The 25,075-nt window shown below is 49.4% G+C and overlaps 1 protein-coding gene across 3 annotated transcripts in view; it reads left to right on the top strand.

Annotated features, from left to right (window-relative positions):
• Positions 1-7,352: 7,352 nt before the first annotated feature.
• EGFLAM (EGF like, fibronectin type III and laminin G domains) overlaps positions 7,353-25,075 on the top strand; it is a 124,072-nt gene continuing 106,349 nt past the window's right edge. For 2 of the 3 annotated variants that reach the window (XM_077347009.1, XM_077347007.1), the window contains exon 1: positions 7,353-7,856. In XM_077347009.1, coding sequence (XP_077203124.1) covers positions 7,745-7,856 — 112 coding nt within the window. In that variant the 5' untranslated portion in view covers positions 7,353-7,744. The remainder of the gene's footprint in view (positions 7,857-25,075) is intronic. The other variant, XM_077347008.1, reaches the window with a different exon arrangement.

The following is a 25,075-nucleotide window of genomic DNA, read 5'->3' on the forward strand; positions in this document are numbered from 1 at the left end:
TGAAAGAGAATTTGCTTGTTCTTGCTGCCCTCTACAACAGGAGTAGTCAACCTGTGGTCCTCCAGATGTCCATGGACTACACTTCCCATGAGCCCCTGCCAGCAAACTCTGGCAGGGGCTCATGGGAATTGTAGGCCATGGACATCTGGAGGACCACAGGTTGACTACCCCTGCTCTACAATGTACAGGATTCATTCTGGGGTGCATTCTGGTTTGCGAATGTGATGGTTAAACCTGATACGACTGTCTGGCACCCAATAGGAACCCTCTCCAGAATCCTTTGCAAAATGCAAGGGGTTCCATGGCATATGGGCAGGTGCTCTGCAACATATGGGAAGGCTGAAACCATGAATGAGACTCAGCGCTCCGGGTTTTCTGCCTGAGCTCAAAGGGTTCATTCTGGCCAGCTCCCCACGCTCTGGTTGCTTTTAAGGAAGTGACCTGGGCGTAAGATAAATTGAGTTCCATCTGTGTTTACAGCACTTACTCCAATGTCTCTCTCACCAAGCCTCTTCCTGAGACAGAGATGTGTCTGTTTTTCCATCAATCACAACAGGAAATTTTTTCTTTGCTCGTCCGCAGGACAGCCAGCGATTCCTTCTAAGCCATGAGCTGCACACTTAGCTGCCCACAGGATAAGACTTGCCGGACTGTTTTGAACTAAATATCCTGCCGCGTGGGATTGGAGGCCAGGCCTTCCAGAGCAAACATTGTCCAGAAGAAAAAAAGGACAAAACCAGGTGTGCAATTTCAAGTAAGGGGATTCACATGCAGCTATATGACTGTTCAAATGTTGTTGCTTTAACAGAAAAAGCACATCTTAATTCTGAAAAGGGAATAGTAGTAGTAGTAGTAGTAGTAGTAGTAGTAGTAGTAGTAGTAGTAGGTTGTTATATGCCACTTTTCCTTCCCTTTCCTCTCCCCACAACAGACACCCTATGGGGTGGGTGAGGCTGAGAGAGCCCTGATATCACTGCTCAGTCAGAACAGTTTTATCAGGGCTGTGGCGAGCCCAAGGTCACCCAGCTGGCTGCATGTGGGGCAGTGGGGAATCAGACCTGGCTTTCCAGATTAGAAGTCCACGTTCCTAACCACTGCACCAAGCTAGTTCTCTATGAGCAGTGGAAAACACCTCTCCCCTCAATTTCACCCCTAGTACCCTCTTTTCTTTTCTTTTCTTTTCTTTTCTTTTCAATGTTTTACGTATTTTATCATTTGCTTTTGTACATTCACTAATTTTTATTGACCACCCCCCCAAAAAATGGAATAGCCTTTCTTGAGCAACTACTACTACAGTTTTAATGTAATCACTTGATGATATCTATCAGATTTAGGGTGTCACACATCAGCTTTGGCAATATGGAGCCTTTGGAAATGCAACTTAAAGAGTCTGTTAACTCAAGTGGACACCCACAACACTCATGGGAAGATCCATTCTCCCTCTTACATTTATTCCCCTCATTACTGCCACGGGGGCCGGTGGAGCTCCCACCACGAAGCCCACCAAGGCTTCTTCTTCCCCCATGACACCAGCAGCAAGCCTGTATAGCTCCTGGCCTCTGCCACCAGCCTGGCCGTGGCTGCCTGCCCCTCATCACTGGCACCACTGTTGGGAAAAGGAGGAGGTAGGGGAGTTGTCTGTCCATGCTCAGGTAGCACATTTGTTAGGGGGGTAATCTGCCTGCAATTCTATATAAAGAAACTTCAGACATATTTTAAATGTGGCTTATTAGAGAGGCTTGAATTGGGCTAGAGCCTACTCAGCTATGGACCAATAGATGTCATTCATTGCCATGGGAGGGGGAGGCTGTGAGATGCTTGCCTTGTGCAGTGGAAAACTGTTTCACTGTACTACCATTCTGCCTTGTGCACGGGGTGACTGTCCCAGAGTGGCCATCTGGCTGCCATCTGGGTCCTCTGTTGTCACCATGCTGTCTAGATTCCGTAGGGTACTTGAAAAAATTGGTACGCAGTCCTCCCGGAGAAACAAACAATGGACGCATTTTGACTCTGGGTTGCCGTCCCACATAGCATTTTAAACCACAGTAGTTTATTCCCCTGTTAACTTCAGCTCTGGAGTGTTTAAAATCTGTGCGGCCTGCAAGCTGACACTTCAGTGGGGAGGGGATCAAACAACTGCCGTTCCTCCCAGCACTTCACTCCCATGCTGAGACAAAATGCAGTCTCTGTCCCAATTTTCTCTTTCTTGTCGAAAAGAAAGGCAGATGTTGCCTTGGCAGGAAAAGAAGTCCTACCCACCACTTTATACCTAGGAATACAGAAGTAGCTTGCAAGCCAGGAAAAAAAGTCCATCTGATGTAGAAGATCTACAAGGCCTCAATCATGCCTGTAGGCAACTCATTGTGGTGCTAGAATCATAGAGTTGGAAGGGGCTTTCTCAACCAGGGGGTCGTGAAATCTTGGCAGGGTTTCCTGAATGGGTGGGAGTTAATTAAGTTTTATAAGTTTTTAAAATCGGTTGAACATTTATTGGGCAATGTGACCATATCTGGTCATGTCAACCTGCTCCCCCCCCCCCATGGCCAATAATGAGCCTGGAGGGGATGGTGACCCCAGGTAGGCGTGTCCACAGCTAAGCTTCACAACCATATTCTGCACAATCTTGTCACTTCTGGGGTTTCTCGAAGCCTGAAGAATGCTTTCTCAACCCTAAAGAAGTTGAGAAAGGCTGAGCTAGTCCAACTCCCTGCTCAATGCAGAATCAGCCTCAAGTATCCATGATTATGTATCTGTCCAGCTGCTGCTTCAAGATCACCAGTGATCACCTCCTTAGGCAGCCAATTCCACTGCTGAACTACTCTGACAATGAACATTTCCCCCCCTGATGTCTAGCTGGTACCCTTCTACATATAATTTAAAGCCAGTACTGCAGGTCCTAACCTCTGCTGCCAACAGGAACTGTTCCTTTCCCTATTCCAAGTGACAACCTTTCAACTACAAGAGAGCCATCATGTCCTCTCTCAACCTCCTCTTCTTCAGGATGAACACTCCCAAGTCTCTCAGCCTTTCCTCATAGGGCTTGGTCCCCAGGCCCCGGATCATCCTAAAATTTTGTTGTGCTACTTCAGACCAACATGACTACCCACTTGAATTAGACTTTGAAGAGTGTTACTGTAGAATCATAGAATCACAGAGTTGGAAGGGGCCATACAGGCCATCTAGTCCAACCCCCTGCTCAACGCAGGATCAGCCCAAAGCATCCTAAAGCATCCAAGAATAGTGTGTATCCACCTTTGCTTGAAGACTGCCAGTGAGGGGGAGCTCACCACCTCCTTAGGCAGCCTATTCCACTGCTGAACTACTCTGACTGTGAAAATTTTGTTTCCTGATATCTAGCCTATATCGTTGTACTTGTAGTTTAAACCCATTACTGCGTGTCCTCTCCTCTGCAGCCAACGGGAACAGCATCCTGCCCTCCTCCAAGTGACAACCTTTCAAATACTTAAAGAGGGCTATCATGTCCCCTCTCAACCTCCTTTTCTCCAGGCTGAACATTCCCAAGCCCCTCAACCTATCTTCATAGGGCTTGGTCCCTTGGCCCCAGATCATCCTCGTCGCTCTCCTCTGAACCCTTTCAATTTTGTCCACATTCTTTTTGAAGTGAGGCCTCCAGAACTTCACACAGTACTCCAGGTGCATTCTGACCAATGCAATATACAGCAGGACTATGACATCTTGCAATTTTGATACGCTATAAAGTACAGCCCAAGACTGCCTTCATCTTCTTTTTTTCAATATTCTCCTTGCCTCTTGTTGGATCAAGGTGGAACTGTTCTTTTTCTGCCCCCTCCGTGATCTTCTCTTTACTGCTAATCCTCGGAGAAGTTTCTATATTCGTCTGAATGACTGGAGTGGACTCAGGCTCCATCTGCGAAGATTAAATTGACTTTATCTGCTTATCTCGGTCTCCACTCAGGCCCTTAGCAGCTCATTCTCAACCATATTTCTTTCGACAAAAGGCTTATTGATGTCAATGGCTCGTGTTTACATGGATGTGTAGTTATGGGATTGAACGTTTGTCTTCCTCTAATGTGTTCAAGGAAGGGATTATTGCCATTGGCAAGGTTTTCTCAACCAGGTGTTCGTGAAACCCTGGGGTTTCTTGTGAACCTGGAAGGGTTTCCTGAATGGGTAGGAGTGAATGAATGTTTAATATATTTTTTAAACTTGTTAAACATTTATCAGGTATTATGACCATACTAGGGGCCAAGCCCGTTGATTCAGGAAGACAATGGGCGCTAGATTAGGGGGGTAGAGTGGAAGAACTCAGCCTCTCCCTCTTCCCAGGACCTGCAGGCAGCTGTTAAGGAACTCACCAGCAGAGGCAGCTCTCTCGTGTGGCAGGGATCCGCAGCCTCTGAGCCTGGGAGGGAAGTGGAAGGAGGAAGAGGTGGTCAGGGGTGGTCGTGTATATTTCAAGTATTGAAGACATGTTATCATGTATATTTCAAGCCTCACGGTCAGTTTCTTCATTTCTTGGCTGCAGCACCAGGAGGTAGTTTTGAGATCTGTGTTGGAGTATTGTGCTCAGTTTTGGGCACCACAACTGAAGAAAGATGTAGAGAGACTGGAGCATGTCCAGAGGAGAGCTATGAAGATGGTGAGGGGCTGGAGACCAAGTCGTATGAGGAAAGGCTGAGAGAGCTTGGTCTGTTAAGCCTGGAGAGGAAGCGACTAAGAGGTGATATGATAACCATCTTCAAATACTTGAAAGGCTGTCATACAGAAGATGGAGCAGAGTTGTTTTCTGTTGCCTCAGAGGGTTGGACCAGAACCAATGGGTTGAAATTAATTCGAAAGAATTTTCGGCTAAACATCCGGAAGAAGTTCCTGATAGGTTCCTCAGTGAAACAGGCTTCCTCAGGAGGTGGAAACTTCTTTGGAAGTTTTTAAGCAGTCTAGATAGTCATCTGACAAAAATGCTGATTTTATGAACTTAGGCAGATTGTGGGTGGATGGGCAGGAAGGGACGTACCAGTGATTGTCTCTTGTGGCCCTTTCTTGCATACCCAGGGAATTGCTGATTGCCAATGTGGGATGGCAGGTGAATTTCCTCCAGGCCAGACTGGATTCTGGAGATTTGTGTGTGTGTGTGTGTGGGGGGGGGGGATCACTTGGGCATGAAATTGGGGTCACTGTGGGTAGGCAGGTAGTTGTGAGTTCTTGCATTGTGCAGGGGGTTGGACTAGATAGCCTTGGAGATCCCTTCCAACTCTATGATTCTATGATCTCCTGGGATTACAAGTGATCTTCTAGAAGAAAAAGAAGAGCTGGTTCTTACATACCGCTTTTCTCTACCTGAAGGAGTCTCAAAGCAGCTTACAGTCGCCTTCCCTTTCCTCTCCCCATAACAGACACCCTGTGAGGGAGATGAGGCAGAGAGAGCCCTGATATAACTGCTCTGTCAGAACAGCTTCATCAGTGCGGTGGTGAATCCAAGGTCACCCTGCTGGCTGCATGTAGAGGAGCGGGGAATCAAACCCAGCTCACCAGATTAGAAGTCCACACTCCTAACCCCTGCACCAAGCTGGTTCTATCTAGCGAAAGAGATCCGTTTGCCTGGGGAAAATGGCTGCTTTGTATGGTAAACTCTACAGCATTATACTTGGCTGATTCCTTCCGCTTCCCAAACCCCACCCTCTCCAGTACTTCCTAGGATTGCCAGCCCTGGGTTGAGACCCTGGGGGGGGGGGTGGAGCCAGGATTGGGCGTGATTGGGAACAGGGAGGGACTCAGTAGGGTATAATGCTATGGAGTTCACCTCTAAAGCAGCTATTTTCTCCAGGGGAACAGATCTCTGTTGCCTGGAAATAAGCTGCAAAACCAGAGAATCCCCAGGTTGTACCTGGGGACTGGCATCCCTACTCCACCCCCAAAATCCCAGTGTGGAGCTGGCAACCCTATTTGTGCTGAAGAGTTTTATATTTTTTAAAGCCCCCCCCCCAGATCCTGGCACTTCTTTCCTCCCTCATTTCTGCTGCCTATGTAAGCCAGGACTCAAATTGAGCCCAGGAGGGATACTAGCGGATCGTTCATCCTCTGTTTTGCAGGGAGCGTTTTACCTCGGAACTGCTCTCTCTCTCTTTCTCTGTGTTAGTGTGTGCATTTGTGTGTGTGTGTGTGTGTGTGAGAGAGAGAGGAGAACTGAATTATGTTGTAGTCCAGGTGGCAGATTCATGGTTTTAACAATGTCCTTTGGGAAGTGATCTTAGGCCTCTAGAAGAATGGGACTGAATCGACTTGGATGCTCCTGGCGGAAAGTAAGGACATTTATTCCAAACAGAGGAGGGCAAAGGGTTCCAGACAGGGCTGTTTAATGTCCTTTGGTTTAAGATAAAGGCTTTACACACACAGAAACACACATCTACTCTCCTCTATGGGGTGGCTGGACTTGAAAGTGATTCCCATGCTTGTGGCTAACTCAGAATCCGTCACCTGAGTTCAGTGGGACTCAGTCCTCAATAAAGCGTGCACCTTGGTGTTTTTCACAGAGGAAGTTTCAACAAGATTTCACATTTCCTAACATCCGTGGCAGGCAGAAATGTCAACCCCTGTCAGTTGATTTTTTAGAAAATGGCTCTTTGCCATTTTCCACCAACCTTCCATTGTCCTGCAAACAGTGCTAGGAAAATGCAATGCATGGGAGTCAGTTTGGAGAATGGGTACAATGCCATAAAGGCCCAAACATCGCATCCAGGAGAGCTGTTCTCTGTTGTTTGGACAACTGGAGCCATGGGAGATTGCCAGGTCCCACCTGGAGATTGGAAACCGGACCTTGAGACCATTCCCTAGCAGCCCTTGCAATGCACAGAGATCGCCACCTCTGAAAGTGGGTTCAGAGGTTAAGGGACTTTCAGCCTGACACATGCAAATCAGTTGGGATCCCACAAGCTCTCCAGCCACCACCTGGAGGCTGGCAACCCTAACCAGAGACTTTGCTCCAGCCTCACCAGATCTGCTTTGGACACCGAAGGTCCGAGGTTCAATGCGCGGCCTCTCCAGCTAAAAGGATCGGGTAGTGGGTAATGTGCAAGACTTTGACCCAAGACCTTGGAGAGAAGCTGCCAGTCAGAGTAGGCAATGCTCACCCTGATGGTACAATCGGCTGACTCAGTATCGGGCTGCCTGCCATGTTCAAAGCGGTAGCAACACTGTTTCCAGGAGTGGGGAACGGCGCTTTGGACTGGTCCACCGCTTGCCCCGACCCTCTTTGGGATGGGACCTGGGCAACCTGGAGCGCGCAGGCCAGGAAGCCGACGACGAAGGGGCCCGGCCGGGCTCACGAAGGGGGCGGAGCCTGGGCCTCCCCCCCCCCCGCAGGAGCCCGAGGGGCGGTGCGTGTCTCTGGGCCGGCGATGCTGCCGTTGCGCGATCGGCGCAGGGGGCGCAAAAGGGCCCGCTCCTTTCTCCGCCAGGCAGCGCCGGCGCTCTCCGCAGGGGGCGTTCGAGGCTTGCTCCGCCGGCCGGCCGGCGCAAAAGCCCGTGCGCCGCTTCTTCCTTCCCTCCGAGGCAGGCAGGCAGGCAGGCAGGCAGGCAGGCGGTCTCCGCTCCCGTCCCCGGGCAGCTCTCCGCCCTTCTGCGTGCGCGCAAGCCCGCCTGGGCGAGTTCTGCTCTGCGCGCTTGCCTGGCTCAGGGCTGCGTGGCTCCCGCTGGCCCAAACTTTGACCGCCGTCGCTGCTGCTGCTGCTGCTGCTCGGAGTGGCTCGAAGCGAGCGGAGCGCCCATGGATTTACCCCGCCGGTCCCGCCGCTGCCCCCGCCGCCTGGCGTGGCTCCTCTTCGCCTGTTGCGTCGGCCCCTTGGCGGCCGCCCGGAGGAACATCCCGCGGAGGGAAGGTAGGTCGCCGGGGACGGGCACCGCGACTTGGCCGGCGACCCTGCACGGAGTCCCGGGGGAAGCTCAAGGAGAGCCGCGTCGGGCGAAAACCTGGAGAGTCCTGCTGGGGGGGGGGGGGTGGGAGAAACTGCGACCCCAAAGCCTTCGAGCCCCCCGGAGTCCCACTTAACCCAGGCGCGCCCGGAGGAGGAAGACCCTTCGCCCCTGCCTGCCGGAGAGACCTCCGCGGTTGCGCCGAATCCCCTCCGTTGTCCGTCGGGTCGGCCCCGGACGCGCAGAGAGACTCCATGTCTCTCTGCGTTAGGTTGGGTTGCGGGTTTTTTTTTTTTTTTTATGATATGTGACCCGCCACGAGCCTTGTGGGAGTGGCGGGCTATAAGTCGAGTAAATGAAGAAATGTCCATATGATCTCAATTGGCAGGCGCTTGGTGGGTAGGAAGGGGGGATGGAGAGGGCTGGGACTAGCCCCGTCTTGAAACCAGCCCTTATTTCAGCCGCTTTGCCCAAAAGAGGCTTCTGTTTCCTGTTGCGGGAGGAACCATCGGGTGACTCTTCCGACCCCACGGAAATTCGTTCCCTCGTGGCCGCCCCCAGGTTTAGTCTGCTCGGCGCCCGGCAGATGGCAAGGAACGGGGAGCAGAAATGGTAGGGAAGGGAGTCGGCTTCAGCAGTTCTCCTCGGGTTGTTGTCTGAAAGAATTTGTAGGGCTTTGACTCAAATCCAGCTATTCTTAGTTGCTGGTATTACTAGTCTTCATAGTTGCCAAGGTATTGTTTAGCAGATGTGCATGAATCACCGTTGCAGACGCATATGACTTTAATTCAGTATTTACACCTAGCGTTAAGAAGGGGGGGGGGATCTGGCTGTTTTCAGAAAGGACATCCTTGCTTTGAGTCCAAATAGCAGATCTGACATCTCCCCCCCCCCCAGCTCCTTTCCCCTTTAACGGGTAGGCAGAATCCCCACCACTGCCATTCCTCTCCAAGCCGAGAAAAGTTTAACCTGTTGAATTTCTGCCTGCTGCATAGCTGTTCAAGGCAAGGGAGCTATGCCAGAAAAAAAGGGGGCAGGCTGTAAAAAACCAGTTGCTCTATGAAGGGTCAGCCTGAAGCTCAGCTGAAAACACCAACTGCACACACATTGGGTAATGCACTTTCAGTGTACTTTTGCAGCTGGGTTTTCTTGTGCGGAAACAGGAAAATCTACTTCTGAAGCGCCTTGAAAGTGCATCGTCCAGTGTGTGCAGTGTCCCTTCCATTGCCCGACTCCAGAGTAGCTCCTTCCAATGCTCAGCAATGAGGGAGTTGTGGTTATTTATTTAAGGGTTCCCCATTTAGTCTAGTGCAGGGGTAGTCAACCTGAGGTCCTCCAGATGTCCATGGACTACAATTCCCATGAGCCCCTGCCAGCGCTTGCTGGCAGGGGCTCATGGGAATTGTAGTCCATGGACATCTGGAGGACCACAGGTTGACTGTCCCTGGTCTAGTGGATGCTTGGGCGTGCTTCTTGTGAGCATTTCTACCGGGCGTCTCTCTTACGGCTAGGTAATACTTTATTGCTTCAGGAGATATCCGCTGGAAGACTTAACTCCCTCCTCAGTCCTGCGGTTAAAGGCTGGCTCATCGTACCCCCCTACTACCCCCCCCACACACACTATTTGACAGCAGGCAGCTGGTCTTGAACTGTGACGGTCTTTGGGCAGGTTGCCTGCCAGTCTGTTTCATTCACTTCAAACACGAGAACTGTTGGGGTTGCTCCCAGAGGCAGTATAATGTTCTCCGTCCCTTTGGTGTCCACAATGTCCGGGTGTTAATTGGATAGGGCCTCCGATGGAATGAACCAATCAGGGCCTCTTTCTGCGGCGTCTAACAGGGGAAAAAAAAGAAAGCAGGCTCAGATATCAGCATGAACAGAAATGCCGTCCGGCTCGAGAATCAGAGAATCGTTCCGATGGGAAGAGGCGGCCAGCCTCGCTTGGTCCATGCCGAGAACCTCTAGAGCAGGGGTAGTCAACCTGTGGTCCTCCAGATGTCCATGGACTACAATTCCCACGAGCCCCTGCCAGCAAACGCTGGCAGGGGCTCGTGGGAATTGTAGTCCATGGACATCTGGAGGACCACAGGTTGACTACCCCTGCTCTAGACTTCCCTAGCTCAGTCCAGAGGCGCTGATGGGGTGCAGTCTGCTGGAGGGATTGGTGTTCAAGTGTGTGGCTTAGAGCTGCCCAAGTTTTTCCTCTCGGGTGCTGCCGTCTCGCCGTCGTGGTGACTTCTCCATCCTGCCTCTATCCTGTTGAATCTATTGGGGAAGTGTAAATACAGGAAGCTGTTTCAGCCTCATCCAGGCCATCTGATCTTGAAAAACCTCTAGCGCAGTGGTTCTCAACCTTCCTAATGCCACAACCCCTTAATACAGTTCGTCATGCTGCGGTGACCCCCAACCATGAAATTATTTTAGTTGCTTAACTGTGCATAACTGTGATTTTTCTACTGTTATGAATCGTAATGTCAAAGGGTCCTGAAAGGGTCGATCAACGCCCCCACCCCCCACCCCCGAGGGCTCACGACCCCCAGGTTGAGAACCTCTGCTCTAGAGAAAGAGGCGGATTTGACCACTTGCTTGGAGCTGTGGCTGGCCTGTTTTTCCAGTTGAGGACTGTTTTGTGCTCCTCACTTACCTGTGTTAACTGGGGCTCATGCCAGATTGCCCTTCTTTTATTGCCCCTAAGAAATAGCAGCTCTCCCTTTTCTTTCAGAAGGCGATAGGGATATCTAAAAACTACACTAGGACCCTTCCTTAATCTTCAGTTCTTCAGACTAAGCATGTGTTTCTCGTGTGGGCTTCAAGCACATGATGTTTGAGCCTCTGCACGTTTACTCTGAAGCAAAGCCCATTAAGTTCAGTGGGGCTTACTCCATAATAATCAATTTACAGTTGTGCAGACTAATCCAGCGCATGATTATTGTCAATAAATTATATTGAGCATACCAGGACAAGCGCGTGTTACATGCTTGAATAGCCATGCGTAAGATCTCTCTGTCAGCTAATTTTTTGAGGTTTTTTTCTCTAATTCTTCTCTGGTTTGTGTAGTGTTCCTTTTCAGTCCTATAATAATAATATGGTCTGTGTATAAGACTATAATAAGGTCTTTTTGGTGACTGGTTTGTAGTACCCACCAGTTTGTCAGTAGTGCTTAGGAACTGCCTTCAAGTAGCTGAGTTGTTTGTTTTAGTGGCTAGCACAGGTATATGTGGGAGATGTGGTGGTAGAGCATTCTATGCGCTGATAACTTCTGTGGACTGATCTGCAAGGCTGGTTCGGGTGCGGTTTCAGACTTGGAAAAATCCCTACATGGAACACTCTTCTGCATAGGAAATAACACAAAACTTGCACATACATTACCCCAAGAAACAGTTGCACATGCAGATCCTTTGGTATCAGTGCTATCAACAGTCTTCTAGGCTCATTAGAATGTATGTATTTACTTGTTGTAGTCCACCTTTCTCTCTGATTGTCAAGGCGGATTACAGAACACAACAGTGCAGTCATCCAGTATAATCATATCCATGGGTTCCTCTTAATATTTAGGAAACTGGCCAGGGGTTGGAGTGTGTCTGGCCCCTGAAAAGTGTCTGGAATCCAATCTGGCTCAATCAGGGTGTGGCCAGCAAAGCTGATTGGGCTGGCCCCTACAGCTACTGCCCTCCATGGCCAGCCGGCCGCTCACCACTCTGCCACTCAGCCCACAGATGCGCCTGGCTGCTGGAGCCATCTCATCCGTTCGGGGGGAAGGTCGCAGAGGGGGCGGGAAGCCTGTCCGCACCTCCGGATGCCTGCCTCCTGCCCTCCCTTTCTGCTGCTAACACCTGGTGCGTTTTAGACTGCAGCGGGCTTGAAGACTAGTATTTTAATATTTCTGATTTTTCTGCAAACCTGGAGAGGCTCCCAAGTTTGCAGAAAAATCTGTTCAACATTGGTGTGGCCCTGATCCACAGATGTGGGCCACATGTTGCCATTTGATATATAGGTGAAAATGACCACACCTTGACAGGGGTAGTCAAACTGTGGCCCTCCAGATGTCCATGGACTACAATTCCCAGAAGCCCCTGCCAGCATTCGCTGGCAGGGGCTCCTGGGAATTGTAGTCTATGGACATCTGGCGGGCAGCAGTTTGATTACCCCTGTTGTAGGATAATGCTGTAAGTGTCATCCAGGCTCCATATGGTCCAGCGGCCAATAGAAATTGCTCAGTACATGTAGATGAAACAGACACACCTCTAGTGGAACGCCCATGAAATAATTGGAATGGGGACAGAATATGCTCTAAAGAAGATGATGAAGAGCTGCTTTTTCATACCCTGCTTTTCCCTACCCAAAGGAATTCCAGAGTGGCTTATGAACACCTTTGCCTTCTTCTCTCCCTGTTAGTTAAGTTGGGACCAAGAGAGCTCTAACATAACTGTTCTATGGGAAGAGCCCTAGTAGAGCTGAGACCAGCCCAAGGTCACCTAGCTGGCTTCTTATGGAGGAATGGGGACTCAAACCTAGTTCTCTGGATTAGGGGTGACCACTTTTGATTCCCTATGCTCCTTCGACAGGCAGCCAGCTGGGTGACCTTGACCCAGTCTCAGTTCTCTTAGGGCTGTTCTGGCGGAGCAGTTATTTGAGAGCTCTCTCAGCCCTACCCACCTAACAGGGCATCCGTGGTAGGGAGAGGAAGGGAAAGGTGTTTCGAAGCTCCTTTGGAACTCCTTTGGGTAGTGAAAATCAGGCTATAAAACCCAACCCTTTGTTTTCTTCCATCTTTCTCTACTTGCTTACTTGGTATGCGGGGGTGAGGGGAGTTGCAAAAATCAGGGCCAAACATCCATGCTCATTGTCTGCCAGTCTTTGCCGGACGAAACGCACATGCTCCGGTTTAAGTGGCCCCTGCTCTGGGTTGACTGGAAGGGTTGAACCTTGCGGGGCATCTGGGACGTTAACACAATGAGGATTTTCATGTCGAATGAATGAGAGCAGCCAGAAGGAAGCAGACAGTCGCTCCGTTACAGCACACTGACGGGGGCTTTCATGGAGTGGCACTTCTGTAAACTTTCTTGGGGCTCTTGAAAGGGGGCGCTTTAAGAAACATGAAAGCCCCCTCAGAATCCGGGCTCCTTTTGATCTGCAGCTGACGTCAATCGAGACTTTTGCATGGGGATCAAGGGCAGTGCTTGGTGTGGAAGGCTGGATTCAGAGCACAGTGGGTACCCCCCCCCCCAGTTTTGGTGCATATATAAAGGTTGAAGTGATGCACATGCTTGCCAATTACAAGCTAGGGGCTGTGGCTCAGTGGAGAAGCATCTGCTTTGTATTCAGAAGGTCCTAGGTTCAATCCCCGACATCGCCAATTAAAGGACATGGCAGTCCATGAGACTGTGGAGAGCAGCTGCCCGTTTGAGTTGACAATACTGACTTCAATACACTGATTGTCTAATTCAGCGTAAGGTATCTTTGTGTCCATTCATGTGCATCCAACGGATGCTCACCAAGTTAGGCCCTGAGGCTCAGGCGATGCTCTGGAGAGGTCTCCTTCTCAAACTGGAGTGAAACGACAGATGATTAAATGAGAACTTTGATGACATATTAAATAGCATTTTTTAAAAATGACGGATTCTAGGACTATTTTGCTCATGAACCCCAGGCTTTGAAGTGAACCGCTAGCATTAGCGAATCAGTCCTGCTAATTAATTAATTGCAGGCCGAAATGTGGCTCTTGGTTAGACTTTAGTTGGAGATGGTTACGTGGGAAGAGGTGCTTGGTGTTGAGGAGGCTGCTGAAGAGAACCCAGATGCCATTTTGGTTCCGATTCCGCTGAGGTTATTTTCCAGTTGCTGCGTGGTGCTTTTGCCTTGGTATGTCTTGGGGTTGGATTGCAGACATTTAGGGGGGCTCTTCCCGGGGGCGGGCAGGTCAAGCCACAGCCATGAGAACAAGGGCTTAGCACTTCCCATGGCACTGTTTTACCGACTGGAAGTCACAGTTTCCTCCCTTGGAGAAACCGACAGGCAGCCCTGCACATGCATTTGTTGTTGTTAGGTGTGAAGTCATGTCTGACCCATCGCGACCCCTCCAGGCCTTCCTGTCCTCTACCATTCCCCGGAGTCCATTTAAGTTTGCACCAACTGCTTCAGTGACTCCATCCAGCCACCTCATTCTCTGTCGTCCCCTTCTTCTTTTGCCCTCGATCGCTCCCAGCATTAGGCTCTTCTCCAGGGAGTCCTTCCTTCTCATGAGGTGGCCAAAGTATTTGAGTTTCATCTTCAGGATCTGGCCTTCTAAGGAGCAGTCAGGGCTGATCTCCTCTAGGACTGACCCGTTTGTTCACCTTGCAGTCCAAGGGACTCGCAAGAGTCTTCTGCACATACATGCGGAGCCCTCAACTGGACATGTAGTGGCTCTTTGTGTGTGTGTGTGTGTAGGTTTAAGCACCTTTTCCTGTGGGAGTCTAATCACCATGGAATTGGCTCTCCCCCCCCTCCCCGCTCAACACTCATCTGTAATTTACCAAAGCATGTCTCTGACCTGCCACAGGTTTGTTTGGGAGCATTTTAAAGAATCTTATTTGTAGTGAAACACTTGAAGTTTAATTAAGTAGGGAAATTGGGTAAGATTGAGCGGAATGGCTGATAAGCCCCTACCTGTGCTTATCTTGCAAGGCAATCCAAAGGGGAGTTCTACCCTTGGATTTCATTGGAGTCCAAAAATATGCTTTGAATGGCTGAGGTAATCATACAGTTCGGCCCTTTATAGCTGCAGCATCTTGTTGAATGCAAACTCGGGGGTGATCTGGAGGGAGTCCTCTAAGAGAGGGGAAGGAGCCCGCATTTGGAAGGGGTGTTAGGAAAGAGAGTGTGACAAACTTAGGCAGATTGTGAGTGGGTGGGCAGAAAGGTTTGTTTGTCTCTTGTGGCCCTTATTTGGAAGCAGAGATAGCGCTTCTTCACCTCCATACATTTCTTTAGCTGCTGGCCTGCTGGTTGTCCGCTGGAGGATAGCACTTTTTAGGTTGGTGAATCCACTGTTTGGGATTCACCAACTCGCGCTTTAAAATGGCAGATATAGTGAGCAGTTTGCTGGCCAGACGTGGGAGGTTGGCAACGTCACGTGGAGCACCCAAAATATAGCATCTTCAAAGGGTAATTATGATGCTAAAATTAAGACATGCAGAAAAGCCCGAAGTCATTCGTTGATGTTGGGGGCAAGTAGAGGGGCTTGGCAATTGCCCTCTGAGCTCCTTTCGGTAGTAGGCTGCCCCTTGGTAGAGGCAGAAGACTTGGGTAGGCCTGGGTTTCGTGCAGAAGGGCACAACTTGCGCTATTGTATGTGGATGAGCTTAATCATCGCGTTTTCATAGGCACTGACTAAGGTTTAAGAAAAGCTGCAACCTTTGCTCATCCTTCTGCTGTCTGCAGCAAGGAAAACAACATCTGCCGGGCCCGCAAATAACCCCTCTGAATTCCAGTTTGTCTGCAAGATTACCCCAAGTAAGAGGTTTATAAGGTGACAGCTCTGCTCCAGAAGTCAGGAGGAGTTTTAATTAATTGACTCCAACTCGGTTTTGATCTGATTTAGCCAGTTTACCCAACTTTATTTCCAGTCTAGTTGCTATTTATTTTTTCCTTCGTACTTCGCTCCATGGCATAACTTGTTCGCAAAGGTCAAATCAGTCATTGCTTTCTCTCTCTCTCTGTCTCTCTCTCTCTCCCTCTCAATAATTTGATGAAATTGTAGTTTTAAAACTTATTTTGAGCTGAGTCATAGTTTGGTTGTTTGCTGTTGTGCAAGTGGCACAGTGGGAGCCTTAATGCTCGAGAACAGGCTGAGCATAAGCTTTTATTGGACAGATGGCTAATTTTACTAGCCTGACCTCAAGGATCTTGTTCCGTGATCCCTGGTTAGCTCAATTGCTGCCGCTAAGTACTGGGATAAATGGGAGAGACAGAGTTTGTGAATTAAATGGCCATTAGCTTACTCTAATTAAAGGGGGGGGGGAGAACAAAAAGGACTCTAGATGGGGAGAAAAGGAGATTCACTTCTAAAAGCAGCCTTCTAGATGTCTATATAATTCTGTTAGGAAAAAAGAGGTTCACTTCTGAAAACCCACTTCTAGATTCGTATATGATTTTGTTAATTTGGGTATACAAGGATGGGAGACAAAATGGGGGAGAAATTGAGATTCATTTGTTGTTGTTGTTAGGTGTGAAGTCGTGTCCGACCCACCGTGACCCCATGGACAATGATCCTCCAGGCCTTCCTGTCCTCTACCATTCCCCGGAGTCCATTTAAGTTTGCACCGACTGCTTCAGTGACTCCATCCAGCCACCTCATTCTCTGTTGTCCCCTTCTTCTTTTCCCCTCGATCGCTCTCAGCATTAGGCTCTTCTCCAGGGAGTCCTTCCTTCTCATGAGGTGGCCAAAGTACTTGAGTTTCCATTGGTGTTCGGAGTCAAATGTAGTGCATTTTTATTGATGCAAGGGTTTAGGGGGGGCAGGTAGGGGGAAAGATTGGATATATCTCTGTTAACGCCATCCCTCTGCCACAACTTGAGTTGTGTTGGAGTCGGTCTGGTGTGGGAGGAGAGTTTTACAAATGCTTTGGACTGCCAGGAATGCCAGTAAGTGGGTTCTAGATCAGCCTTATGAGAAGACAGGACTTGGTAGAAAAGACGATAATGCTAGGAAAAGTTGAAGGCAGCGGGAACAGAGGAAATCCCAATGTGAGCTGGATTGACTCAGTTTGCAAGACCCAAGCAAGGCAGGTAATGATAGGACATTTTATAGGCCAAAAATTCACATGGTTGCCAAAGGTTGGAAGCGATTTGATGGCACATATGTACGGGTCTGGGAAGTCCAAGGTCCCATTCAGCCCCAGATAGTAGGGTCATTAGATATCTCTCATTCAGGGACATCAGTGGGTTAGATTTGCTTAGATTATGGTTGGCAGCTCTGGATTGGGAAATTTCTGGAGATTTTAGGGATGGAGCCGGGAGATGGCAATGTTTGGGGAGGGGAGAAACCCCTGAAACATTCTTCAGGCTTCGAGGAACCCCGGAAGTGACGCGATCCTGCAGAATATGATTGGGAAGCATTGCTGAGGACACGCCTACTCAGGGATCCCCCTGTAACCCCCTCCTGTTATTCCTGATTAGAGTGGTCTGCAACACCCACACATACAATTACCTGGCAGGCCTGAGGAAGGCTTTTTGCTGGGGCTTCGGAGAGCTATTGACAGCCTGTGCTGCCTTAGTAAAACAAAGCTTCATGAAGGTTATATTACAGGTAGGAATAGTTGTCAGTCCTCATGGTAGCTGCGAGGAGCAGATCAGAGCAAAGCGCAAAACCCAAGAGCAATTACATTCCCTTCCTGGGACCTTTTCTCATCTGCTTCCATCCTTTAACAGTCGGCTGGTCTCCAGCTGTGTTTTTCGGGTAAACCCGTCGATCGCTGAGTTTTGTGCATAATGGTGAAGACACAGTCATCCTCTTCAGAGGAACATTTGTGGTATTTAAGAAGGTTAACGTGGAGCCTTTGCTAACGTACATTCAGACACAAGTGTCCTGTCTCATAAAAACAGATGAGCTCAAGAAGGTACTTTCAGCTAGTCTGATATCTTTGGCCATCTGTGCATTGACTGAATGCGGGGAGAAAGAGTAGTGCATGAGCATACTGGCCTTGTGCCCCCTCTGCCAGATCTCACATGCTCAAGAGCATGGTGGCTGTGGGTGGAGGAAGAGCTGCTTCCCTGGGGCAGCATGCAAAAAGTGCCCCCCTGGATCGCAGGGAAGGGAGCCTGTGCAAGGACTCTTCTTCCACAGGTTTGCACTGGGCAGGTGATCCCATGAGCATTCAGAATTGGGAAGGTCCAGTGCATGTGTGCCTGGAGTGGTCCTATGTTGAAGGCAGGCTGTTAGTTGGTCTGCCAAAGTAAGTACTTCCAGGCTACATCAAGAGATGACATCATCTAAGTACCTGATGCTAGCAATGAATCATAGAGTTGGAAGGGCCCATCAAGTCCAACCCCTGCTCAAGGCAGGATCAGCCTAAATCATCCTTGATAAGGATCTGTCCAGCTGCTGCTTGAAGACCGCCAGTGAGGGGGAGCTCCCCACCTCCTTAGGCAGTCCATTCCATTGCTGAACTACGCTGACTGTGAACATTTTTTTCTGATATCTATCTGTATGGTTCTTCATGTAGTTTAAACCCATTGCCGCAAGTCCTATTTTCTGCATAAATAATGGCATAAACAGGATACCTGAGCCGACAACTTGTATGAAGAACTTTTCTTCATGATGCCTTTAAATTATTGTGTATAGCCAGCAATACACAGATTGTGGGTCCCCCTCCCCTTATTGCTTGACTCTGTATATGCTTTTTTGTATATTATTGATCTTTGCCTGGTCACAGTTCTCTTAGGGCTGTTCCCACTGATCTATTCTCTCAGAGGTCTCTCAGCCCCACCCGCCTCACAGGGTGTCTGTTGTGGGAAGAGGAAGGGAAGTGTTTGGAAGCCGCTTTGACACTCCTTCAGGAAGTGAAAAGTGGGGCCTATAACCCCCCAGCTCTTCTTCTTCAATTGGAGATTCTGGGGGCCTGAACTTGGGCTCTTCTGCATGCAAAACAGACCCTCTGCCACTGAGGCACTGCTGCTCCCTTGAGCATGAAATCCTCCATGGTACCTTTTATGTATTAGCAGCCACCATGGTCCCCCCCCCTTCTGCTGCCATTTTGGGCTGTATCAACAGAGGCATCACATCAAAATCACAAGATGTCATAGTCCCATTGTATACGGCACTGGTCAGACCACACCTGGAGTACTGTGTGCAGTTCTGGAGGCCTCACTTCAAGAAGGACATCGATAAAATTGAAAGGGTACAGAGGAGAGCGACGAAGATGATCTGGGGCCAAGGGACCAAGCCCTATGAAGATAGGTTGAGGGACTTGGGAATGTTCAGCCTGGAGAAAAGGAGGTTGAGAGGGGACATGATAGCCCTCTTTAAGTATTTGAAAGGTTGTCACTTGGAGGAGGGCAGGATGCTGTTTCTGCTGGCTGCAGAGGAAAGGACACGCAGTAATGGGTTTAAACTTCAAGTACAACGATATAGGCTAGATATCAGGAAAAAGTTTTTCTCAGTCAGAGTCATTCAGCAGTGGAATAGGCTGCCTAAGGAGGTGGTGAGCGCCCCCTCACTGGCAGTCTTCAAGCAAAGGTTGGATACACACTTTTCTTGGATGCTTTAGGATGCTTAGGGCTAATCCTGCGTTGAGCAGGGGGTTGGACTAGATGGCCTGTATGGCCCCTTCCAACTCTATGATTCTATGATTCTATGATTCTATGATTCTCTGTCTCAGCTTCCCCCTTCCTCGCTGTGCTAAATAGTATGTGCTGTTGCAGTACCATGTAATCAATGAAATTGCTCCCATTACCATTAGTCTGAAGGGAACAGGAGAGAGGAGCGGGCCGGTTCTTGCACTTTTTGTGGACCTTGACCCCTTTTCTGGTCTCTTTAATAATGTAGGTTGGAACAACCCTGCACTACACTGTTGACTGTCCTACCTGTGCTCTCTCTAATTTCGGAGTTGCACCACTAGACCTTCTCCTTTTTTATCTTGTTAGAAGAGAGGCGGGGGAGACGACATTCTCCTAACGTGGCTTACGTCCAGATAAAATCTCGGTTGCAAACGAACACAAAATCGCATCGTTAAAAACAGCCGCAGCAAGGAAACAGAAGAACTAACAGTCATCAAAGGACAAAATCCAAAGCAAGGTTGCCTAAAAGCACCCAGCGGAAACTGTCAGGATCCAGACAATCTAAATAGCAGTTCTGGATACATTCTAATTTAGCAGCTTCACAGTGGAGTCTCCCTTCGAAATTCTTTTGTTGAAGAACGGTGATTTTTCAGTTTAGCAACAGGGTGTCTTGGGAGACTCAAATATTCCGCTGCTGGTTTCTAGATGCTGCCACATTTTAATGTCTGATTTGTGCCTGTTTATTCTTTTGCACAGTGTCCCTGTGTAGGCAGAAGGGAATGGTTGGCAGATGATGGCCTCTAGCATGTTGGCTGATGACCAGACCTCAATGACATGGCTGATGTCAGGCCTTATAATAGTTTTACCAAAGGGCTCAGCTAGATGGTATGTTGGGTTTGGGGGCTCATTACATGGAGAATCAAGACATTCCATTTCCCAAGTGCTGCAGGGCTGGGTTTGGTTTGTGAGCCTGGCACAGGGAGTAGACGGGTGTTGGCCTTCCCTCTAGCCCCATTTTCCCTGGCTGGAATATCCGTGTGGGGAAGGTTGCCCTCTTTTGGGCACCCCAGTTGAAGAGGGATGTGGACAAACTGGAGCTTGTCCAGAGGAGGGCAACAAAGACGGTGAGGGGTTTGGGGGACCAAGATATATGAAGAGGGAGCTTGGTCTGTTTAGCCTGGAGGGGAGACGACTGAGAGGGGATCTGATCACCATCTTCAAGTATTGAAAAGGCTGCCATGTAGATGATGGAGCAGAGTTGTTCTCTCTTGCCCCCGAGGGACAGACCAGAACCAATGGGATGAAATTATTTCAAAAGAAATTCCGTCTCAACATCCGGAAGAAGTTCCTGACAGCTAGAGCGGTTTCTCAGTGGAACAGGCTTCCTCTGGAGGCGGCGGGTTCTCCACCTTAGGAAATTTTTACACAGAGGCTGGATAGCCATCTGACGGAGAGGCTGATTCTGTGAAGGTTCAAGGGGGTGGCAGGTTACAGTTGATGAGCGAGAGGGATGTGAGTGTCCTGCATAGTGCAGGGGTTGGACTAGATGACCCAGGAGGTTCCTTCCAATTCTATGATTCTCTGTGTATTGAGTGCAACTTGAGGGAGAGCTGGAGCAGACTTATGAACAGAATCTGACCCTTTCCCAGGTGCCCTTTTGGTATTTATGTATAGTCAGCAACAAGGCTGGTGCAGAGTGTTACCTAGAACTGAATCTCCTTTCACACCATATTGAAAAATGGTCTTTCACAGGAGAGGTTTCTCCCATCCCTCACGCCACCCACAATGCCAATAGCTTTGGGCACAGCGTAGGTGGGATTTAAATGGCGTTCGGCCGTAGACCGACTCTCTTGGGGCTCGGCCTCCTTCAATCTTGCTGCAAACGAGGGGAGGGGAGTTGCCGCATTTGTCTGCACGGTCTCCTAAATGCTTTCAGCCACTCTTAAAGGATACAGCAAAGCCGAATATAAACAAAACATCCTCCTTCCTGACGAAAAAGGCTTAAAAATTTTTAAATGCAATAAGGGAAAGCAGGTGAGGGGCATAGTCAAACATTTAGGTAAGGTCAGAGAGAAAGACCTGTCCAAAGAACCACCTGGTGCATTTTGTGGCAAGTGGGGCCCTGTCTTGGCTTTCTGTGTATGATGGATGAAGGCACCATGTTTGGTGAATCATAGAATCCTAGAGTTGGAAGGGGCCACACAGGCCACCTAGTCCAACCCCCTGCTCAACGCAGGATCAGCCCTAAGCATCCTGAAGATGAATGATGGACCAGAGCTGGCTGGCCATGGCCTGCCTCTTCACAGCAACCCTGAACCTCCTTGGGGATCTCCCATCCAAATACTACAGTGGTTCTCAGCCTGGGGGTCGGGACCCCTTTCGGGGTTGAACAACCCTTTCTTAGCGGTTGCAACAGGGTGACCAGCTTGGCAGCGGCGGGGGGGGGGCACGATGCCACTGTTGGCGCTCCTCCTGAAGGCACCACCAGTTTATATACAATTACGAACAATGGAGCTTCACGCCATTGGTCAGTTTCGGTTTAATTTCCGTGAAAGAACCCTTGCATAATTTTATGGTTGGGGGTCACCACCACATGAGGAGCTGTATTAAAGGGTCGCGGCATTAGGAGGGTTGAGAACCACTGAAATACTAACTAGGGGGAAACAATGTGTGTGTGGGGAATCTAAACATGTTAGCTTTCAAATGCATGGGAAAGGGAGCCGGTCATTGGTGGAGCTCCTATTCTAACGCTTCCCTGACCCGGATAGGCTAGGCAAGCCCGATCCCATCAGATCTCAGAAGCTAAGCAAGGTCAATCCTGGCTAAAATTTGTATGGGCGCTCTCCAAGGATTTGGATGGAGTTCCTCCAAGGAACACGAGGAGTCGTGATGCAGAAACAGGCCGTGGCAAACCACCTCCCAACACCCCTTGCCTGGCTGCCAGACAGTCCTTGGCTCTTCCAGCTACACTACACACACCACGTGATAAGTAAGTAATAGTTGAATGCAGGCCCATGTCTGGCATCTCCAATTAAAGGATCTCAAGAAAGCAGGTTCCGAGAGGGGTGTTCTTCTTGGCGGAGACTCAGGAGAGGCGCTGATAGTCTACCGGTCTGATTCGGCGTAATGCAACTTAATATATTCATTTCAACAACCATCTTACAAGCGGGGGGGGGGGGGGGCGGGGACCAGGAGGGGAGGCGCAGTCAGTAAATAACAGAGGAAGCAGACATTGAAATGAATGTCATATATATATATTTTTTTGCCATTGCATTTATTCCAAATCCATTTCCACCTGCTTTTAAGCACCACTTTAAAGCTTTGCCCGCCCAGACTATTAAGAACAGCAACAACAACAAAAAAATTCCTTGGGCTCAGACATCATAAAACAAGTGGGCGAGAGAAAGGAAAGACAGGGAGACGTGTTCCGTCCCCCTCCGTTGCTCTTTTAATACGGAGAGACAAAGTGAGTTAATGCAGGCGCTGCAGCTGGAAAAGGTCACCCCGAAGAGAGCGGTGGTAAAGCGAGTCCCATTTCAGTAATGAGATCTGACTTTGAAAGGTCTTGGGGGTCAGGAGTAAAAAGGTAGTCAAACTCTACTTGGGTTATTTCCCCCCCCCCCTTCTCCCCAATAACTTCTTCTGCTCAGACTCCTGCTAGCGTGCACGGATCAATTTTGTAACCCCCAAGAAACAAGCGATGGAGAAAGAGATTTGTCTCCGCGGCTGGTGACAATGAGGGGAGGGGGTGGGGAGGAATTACTGTAAAAATAAAATGCCACAAATTCAGCTTTCTAAAATCAAACTCCGAGATCAAAAGCCCTTACGGGTCCGATTCGAAACCTCTTGATGGCCGCCGGGTGCGTTTTGAACGTTTAATTTTAGTGGCGTGTGAGATGCATTATGGCTAAGGGAAAAGGGGAAGTCGAGCGCCGTTTTACAAAGGGCGAAATGAAACGGCAGCTGTCAGGAACGTAGGTGTATCAATGAGTGGAAGAGCACTACCTTCCCCAAAGACTTGACTATTTCTCTCCCATTTCCACTGTGTCCTTATACAATTGCCGCTGGTGGCCGACGTTTAATATTCATAACGTTTCTTCACCGTAGCGTTAGGTTCCCCCGCCTTTTCCCCTTTTTCATTCCAATTCTCATTGGGTTGTTTGCAGAAGGAGCTTAAACTGTGCCTTCACCATGTGTAAAAATCATCGGCGTCATAATAATGAGGCTTAATAGTACTATAATTGTGTGAGTAGGCAGAGGAGAGAGAAGAGGTCCCCAAGGAGGGGTTTAAGTGGCTACCAGCCCTCCTTCCAGCTCATTGGCAGTTTCCTCCACACACCACACTGAATTGTCGGAAACACCTCCGGGTATAGTAAAGACAATGCAAATTGAACTAAGGCATTCAAGGAGGACTGTGCGTCAGAGGGAGTTCAGTATGAACGGGCACGCATCTCAGGCATTGAGAGCCAGCGTGGGGTAGCAGTCAAGCATGTCGGACTAGTATCTGGAAGCCGCAGGTTCGAATCCTCACTCATGCTGTGGAAGCTTGCTGGGTGACTTTGGTCACACTCTCTTAGCCTAACCTACCTCACAGGGTTGTTGTGAGAATAAAATGGAGGAGAGGAGGACAATGTAAGTTGCTTTGGGGAGAAAGGTGGGGAGCAAAGAAATTACAGTTCGTTGGGGAAATGCATAGGCCTTCCAGGGCAGTTTAATTTCATAGTTATTAAAGATGATGATCGGTAGCCTTGGTCTAACCCAGTCGTCCTTACATTTTTGCCATGGAGAAACCTATGAAACATTCTTCAGGCTTTTGAGAAACCCCAGAAGTGGCGTGATTGTGCAGAACATGGTTGGGAAACATAGCAGCGGACACGCCCACCTGGGGCCCCTCCCCTTCCCACTCCCTTCAGGTCCATCATTGGCCATTTTGGGAGGAGGGGCGGGTAGTTGGGTCTGACTGACAGCACTCTGCAGCTTGGCCAAGGTTTCCTGGTAGGTTGACAGGGGTAAGGAAAGATGAGGAAGAGCTGAAAGGCAGATGATGGTAGGCTGGCTGGTAGGTGGGAAGGGGAGAAGAAAGCAGGGAAAGAGAAGAGGCCATGGGTGCTTTCAAAGAAGAGAAAGAGGAAATAGTTGAGGAGGGTAAAATGACATGTCCCCCAAGCATTGTGGGTCCCCCACCTGTACATGTATAAAATATGACACGCTTATATATGAATTAGGGGCCAAGCCTGTTGCATTCAGGAATACAATGGGGGCTAGATGGGGGGGGGGGAGGTGGAAGAACACTATGGATGGCCTCTCCCTGCCACCAGGACATGAAAAGGCTGAATTCTGGAGGCCCCCGGGAACTCACCCACAGGGGCAGCTCTCACGCAGCAGGGATATGCAGCCTCCGAGCCTCAGAGGGGAGTGGAAGGAGGAGGGGGTGGTCAGGGGTGAGAGACAGAAGGTGATTGGCTGGCTGCTAGAAAGACAGGCAAGCCGGTTGGAGGAGGAGGCACTCAGGAGCAGGACAGCCATCCTGAGTGGGTGTTAAGCACTGAGTGGCACTTAAGCCATGAGACAAGCTCCTCCTCCAAGGCCTTACCAGAAATATATTATGTGGAGCAGATATGTAGGTTGTTGGCTTGACTGACCTTATGCTTTTAGATTATATCTTGGATGCTTTAGGATGCTTAGGGCTGATCCTGCGTAGAGCCGGGGGTTGGACTAGATGGCCTGTATGGCCCCTCCCAACTCTATGATTCTATACATCAACATGTGATATAAAACATTACCTCCTGTAGAGGAGAGAGTGGGGGAATGCCTATTCTGAGAAGATGCCTGCCTCCCTACTAGCTTTTCTGATAGAACAAAAAGGGAGGGGGAGCTTCTCTTCTGACCCTGAAGAAACTATGCTGGTTATAGTGGTGCTTCCGTG

The sequence above is a fragment of the Paroedura picta genome, chromosome 7 (assembly GCF_049243985.1).
Source record: "Paroedura picta isolate Pp20150507F chromosome 7, Ppicta_v3.0, whole genome shotgun sequence".
NCBI classification, from domain to species: domain Eukaryota; kingdom Metazoa; phylum Chordata; class Lepidosauria; order Squamata; family Gekkonidae; genus Paroedura; species Paroedura picta.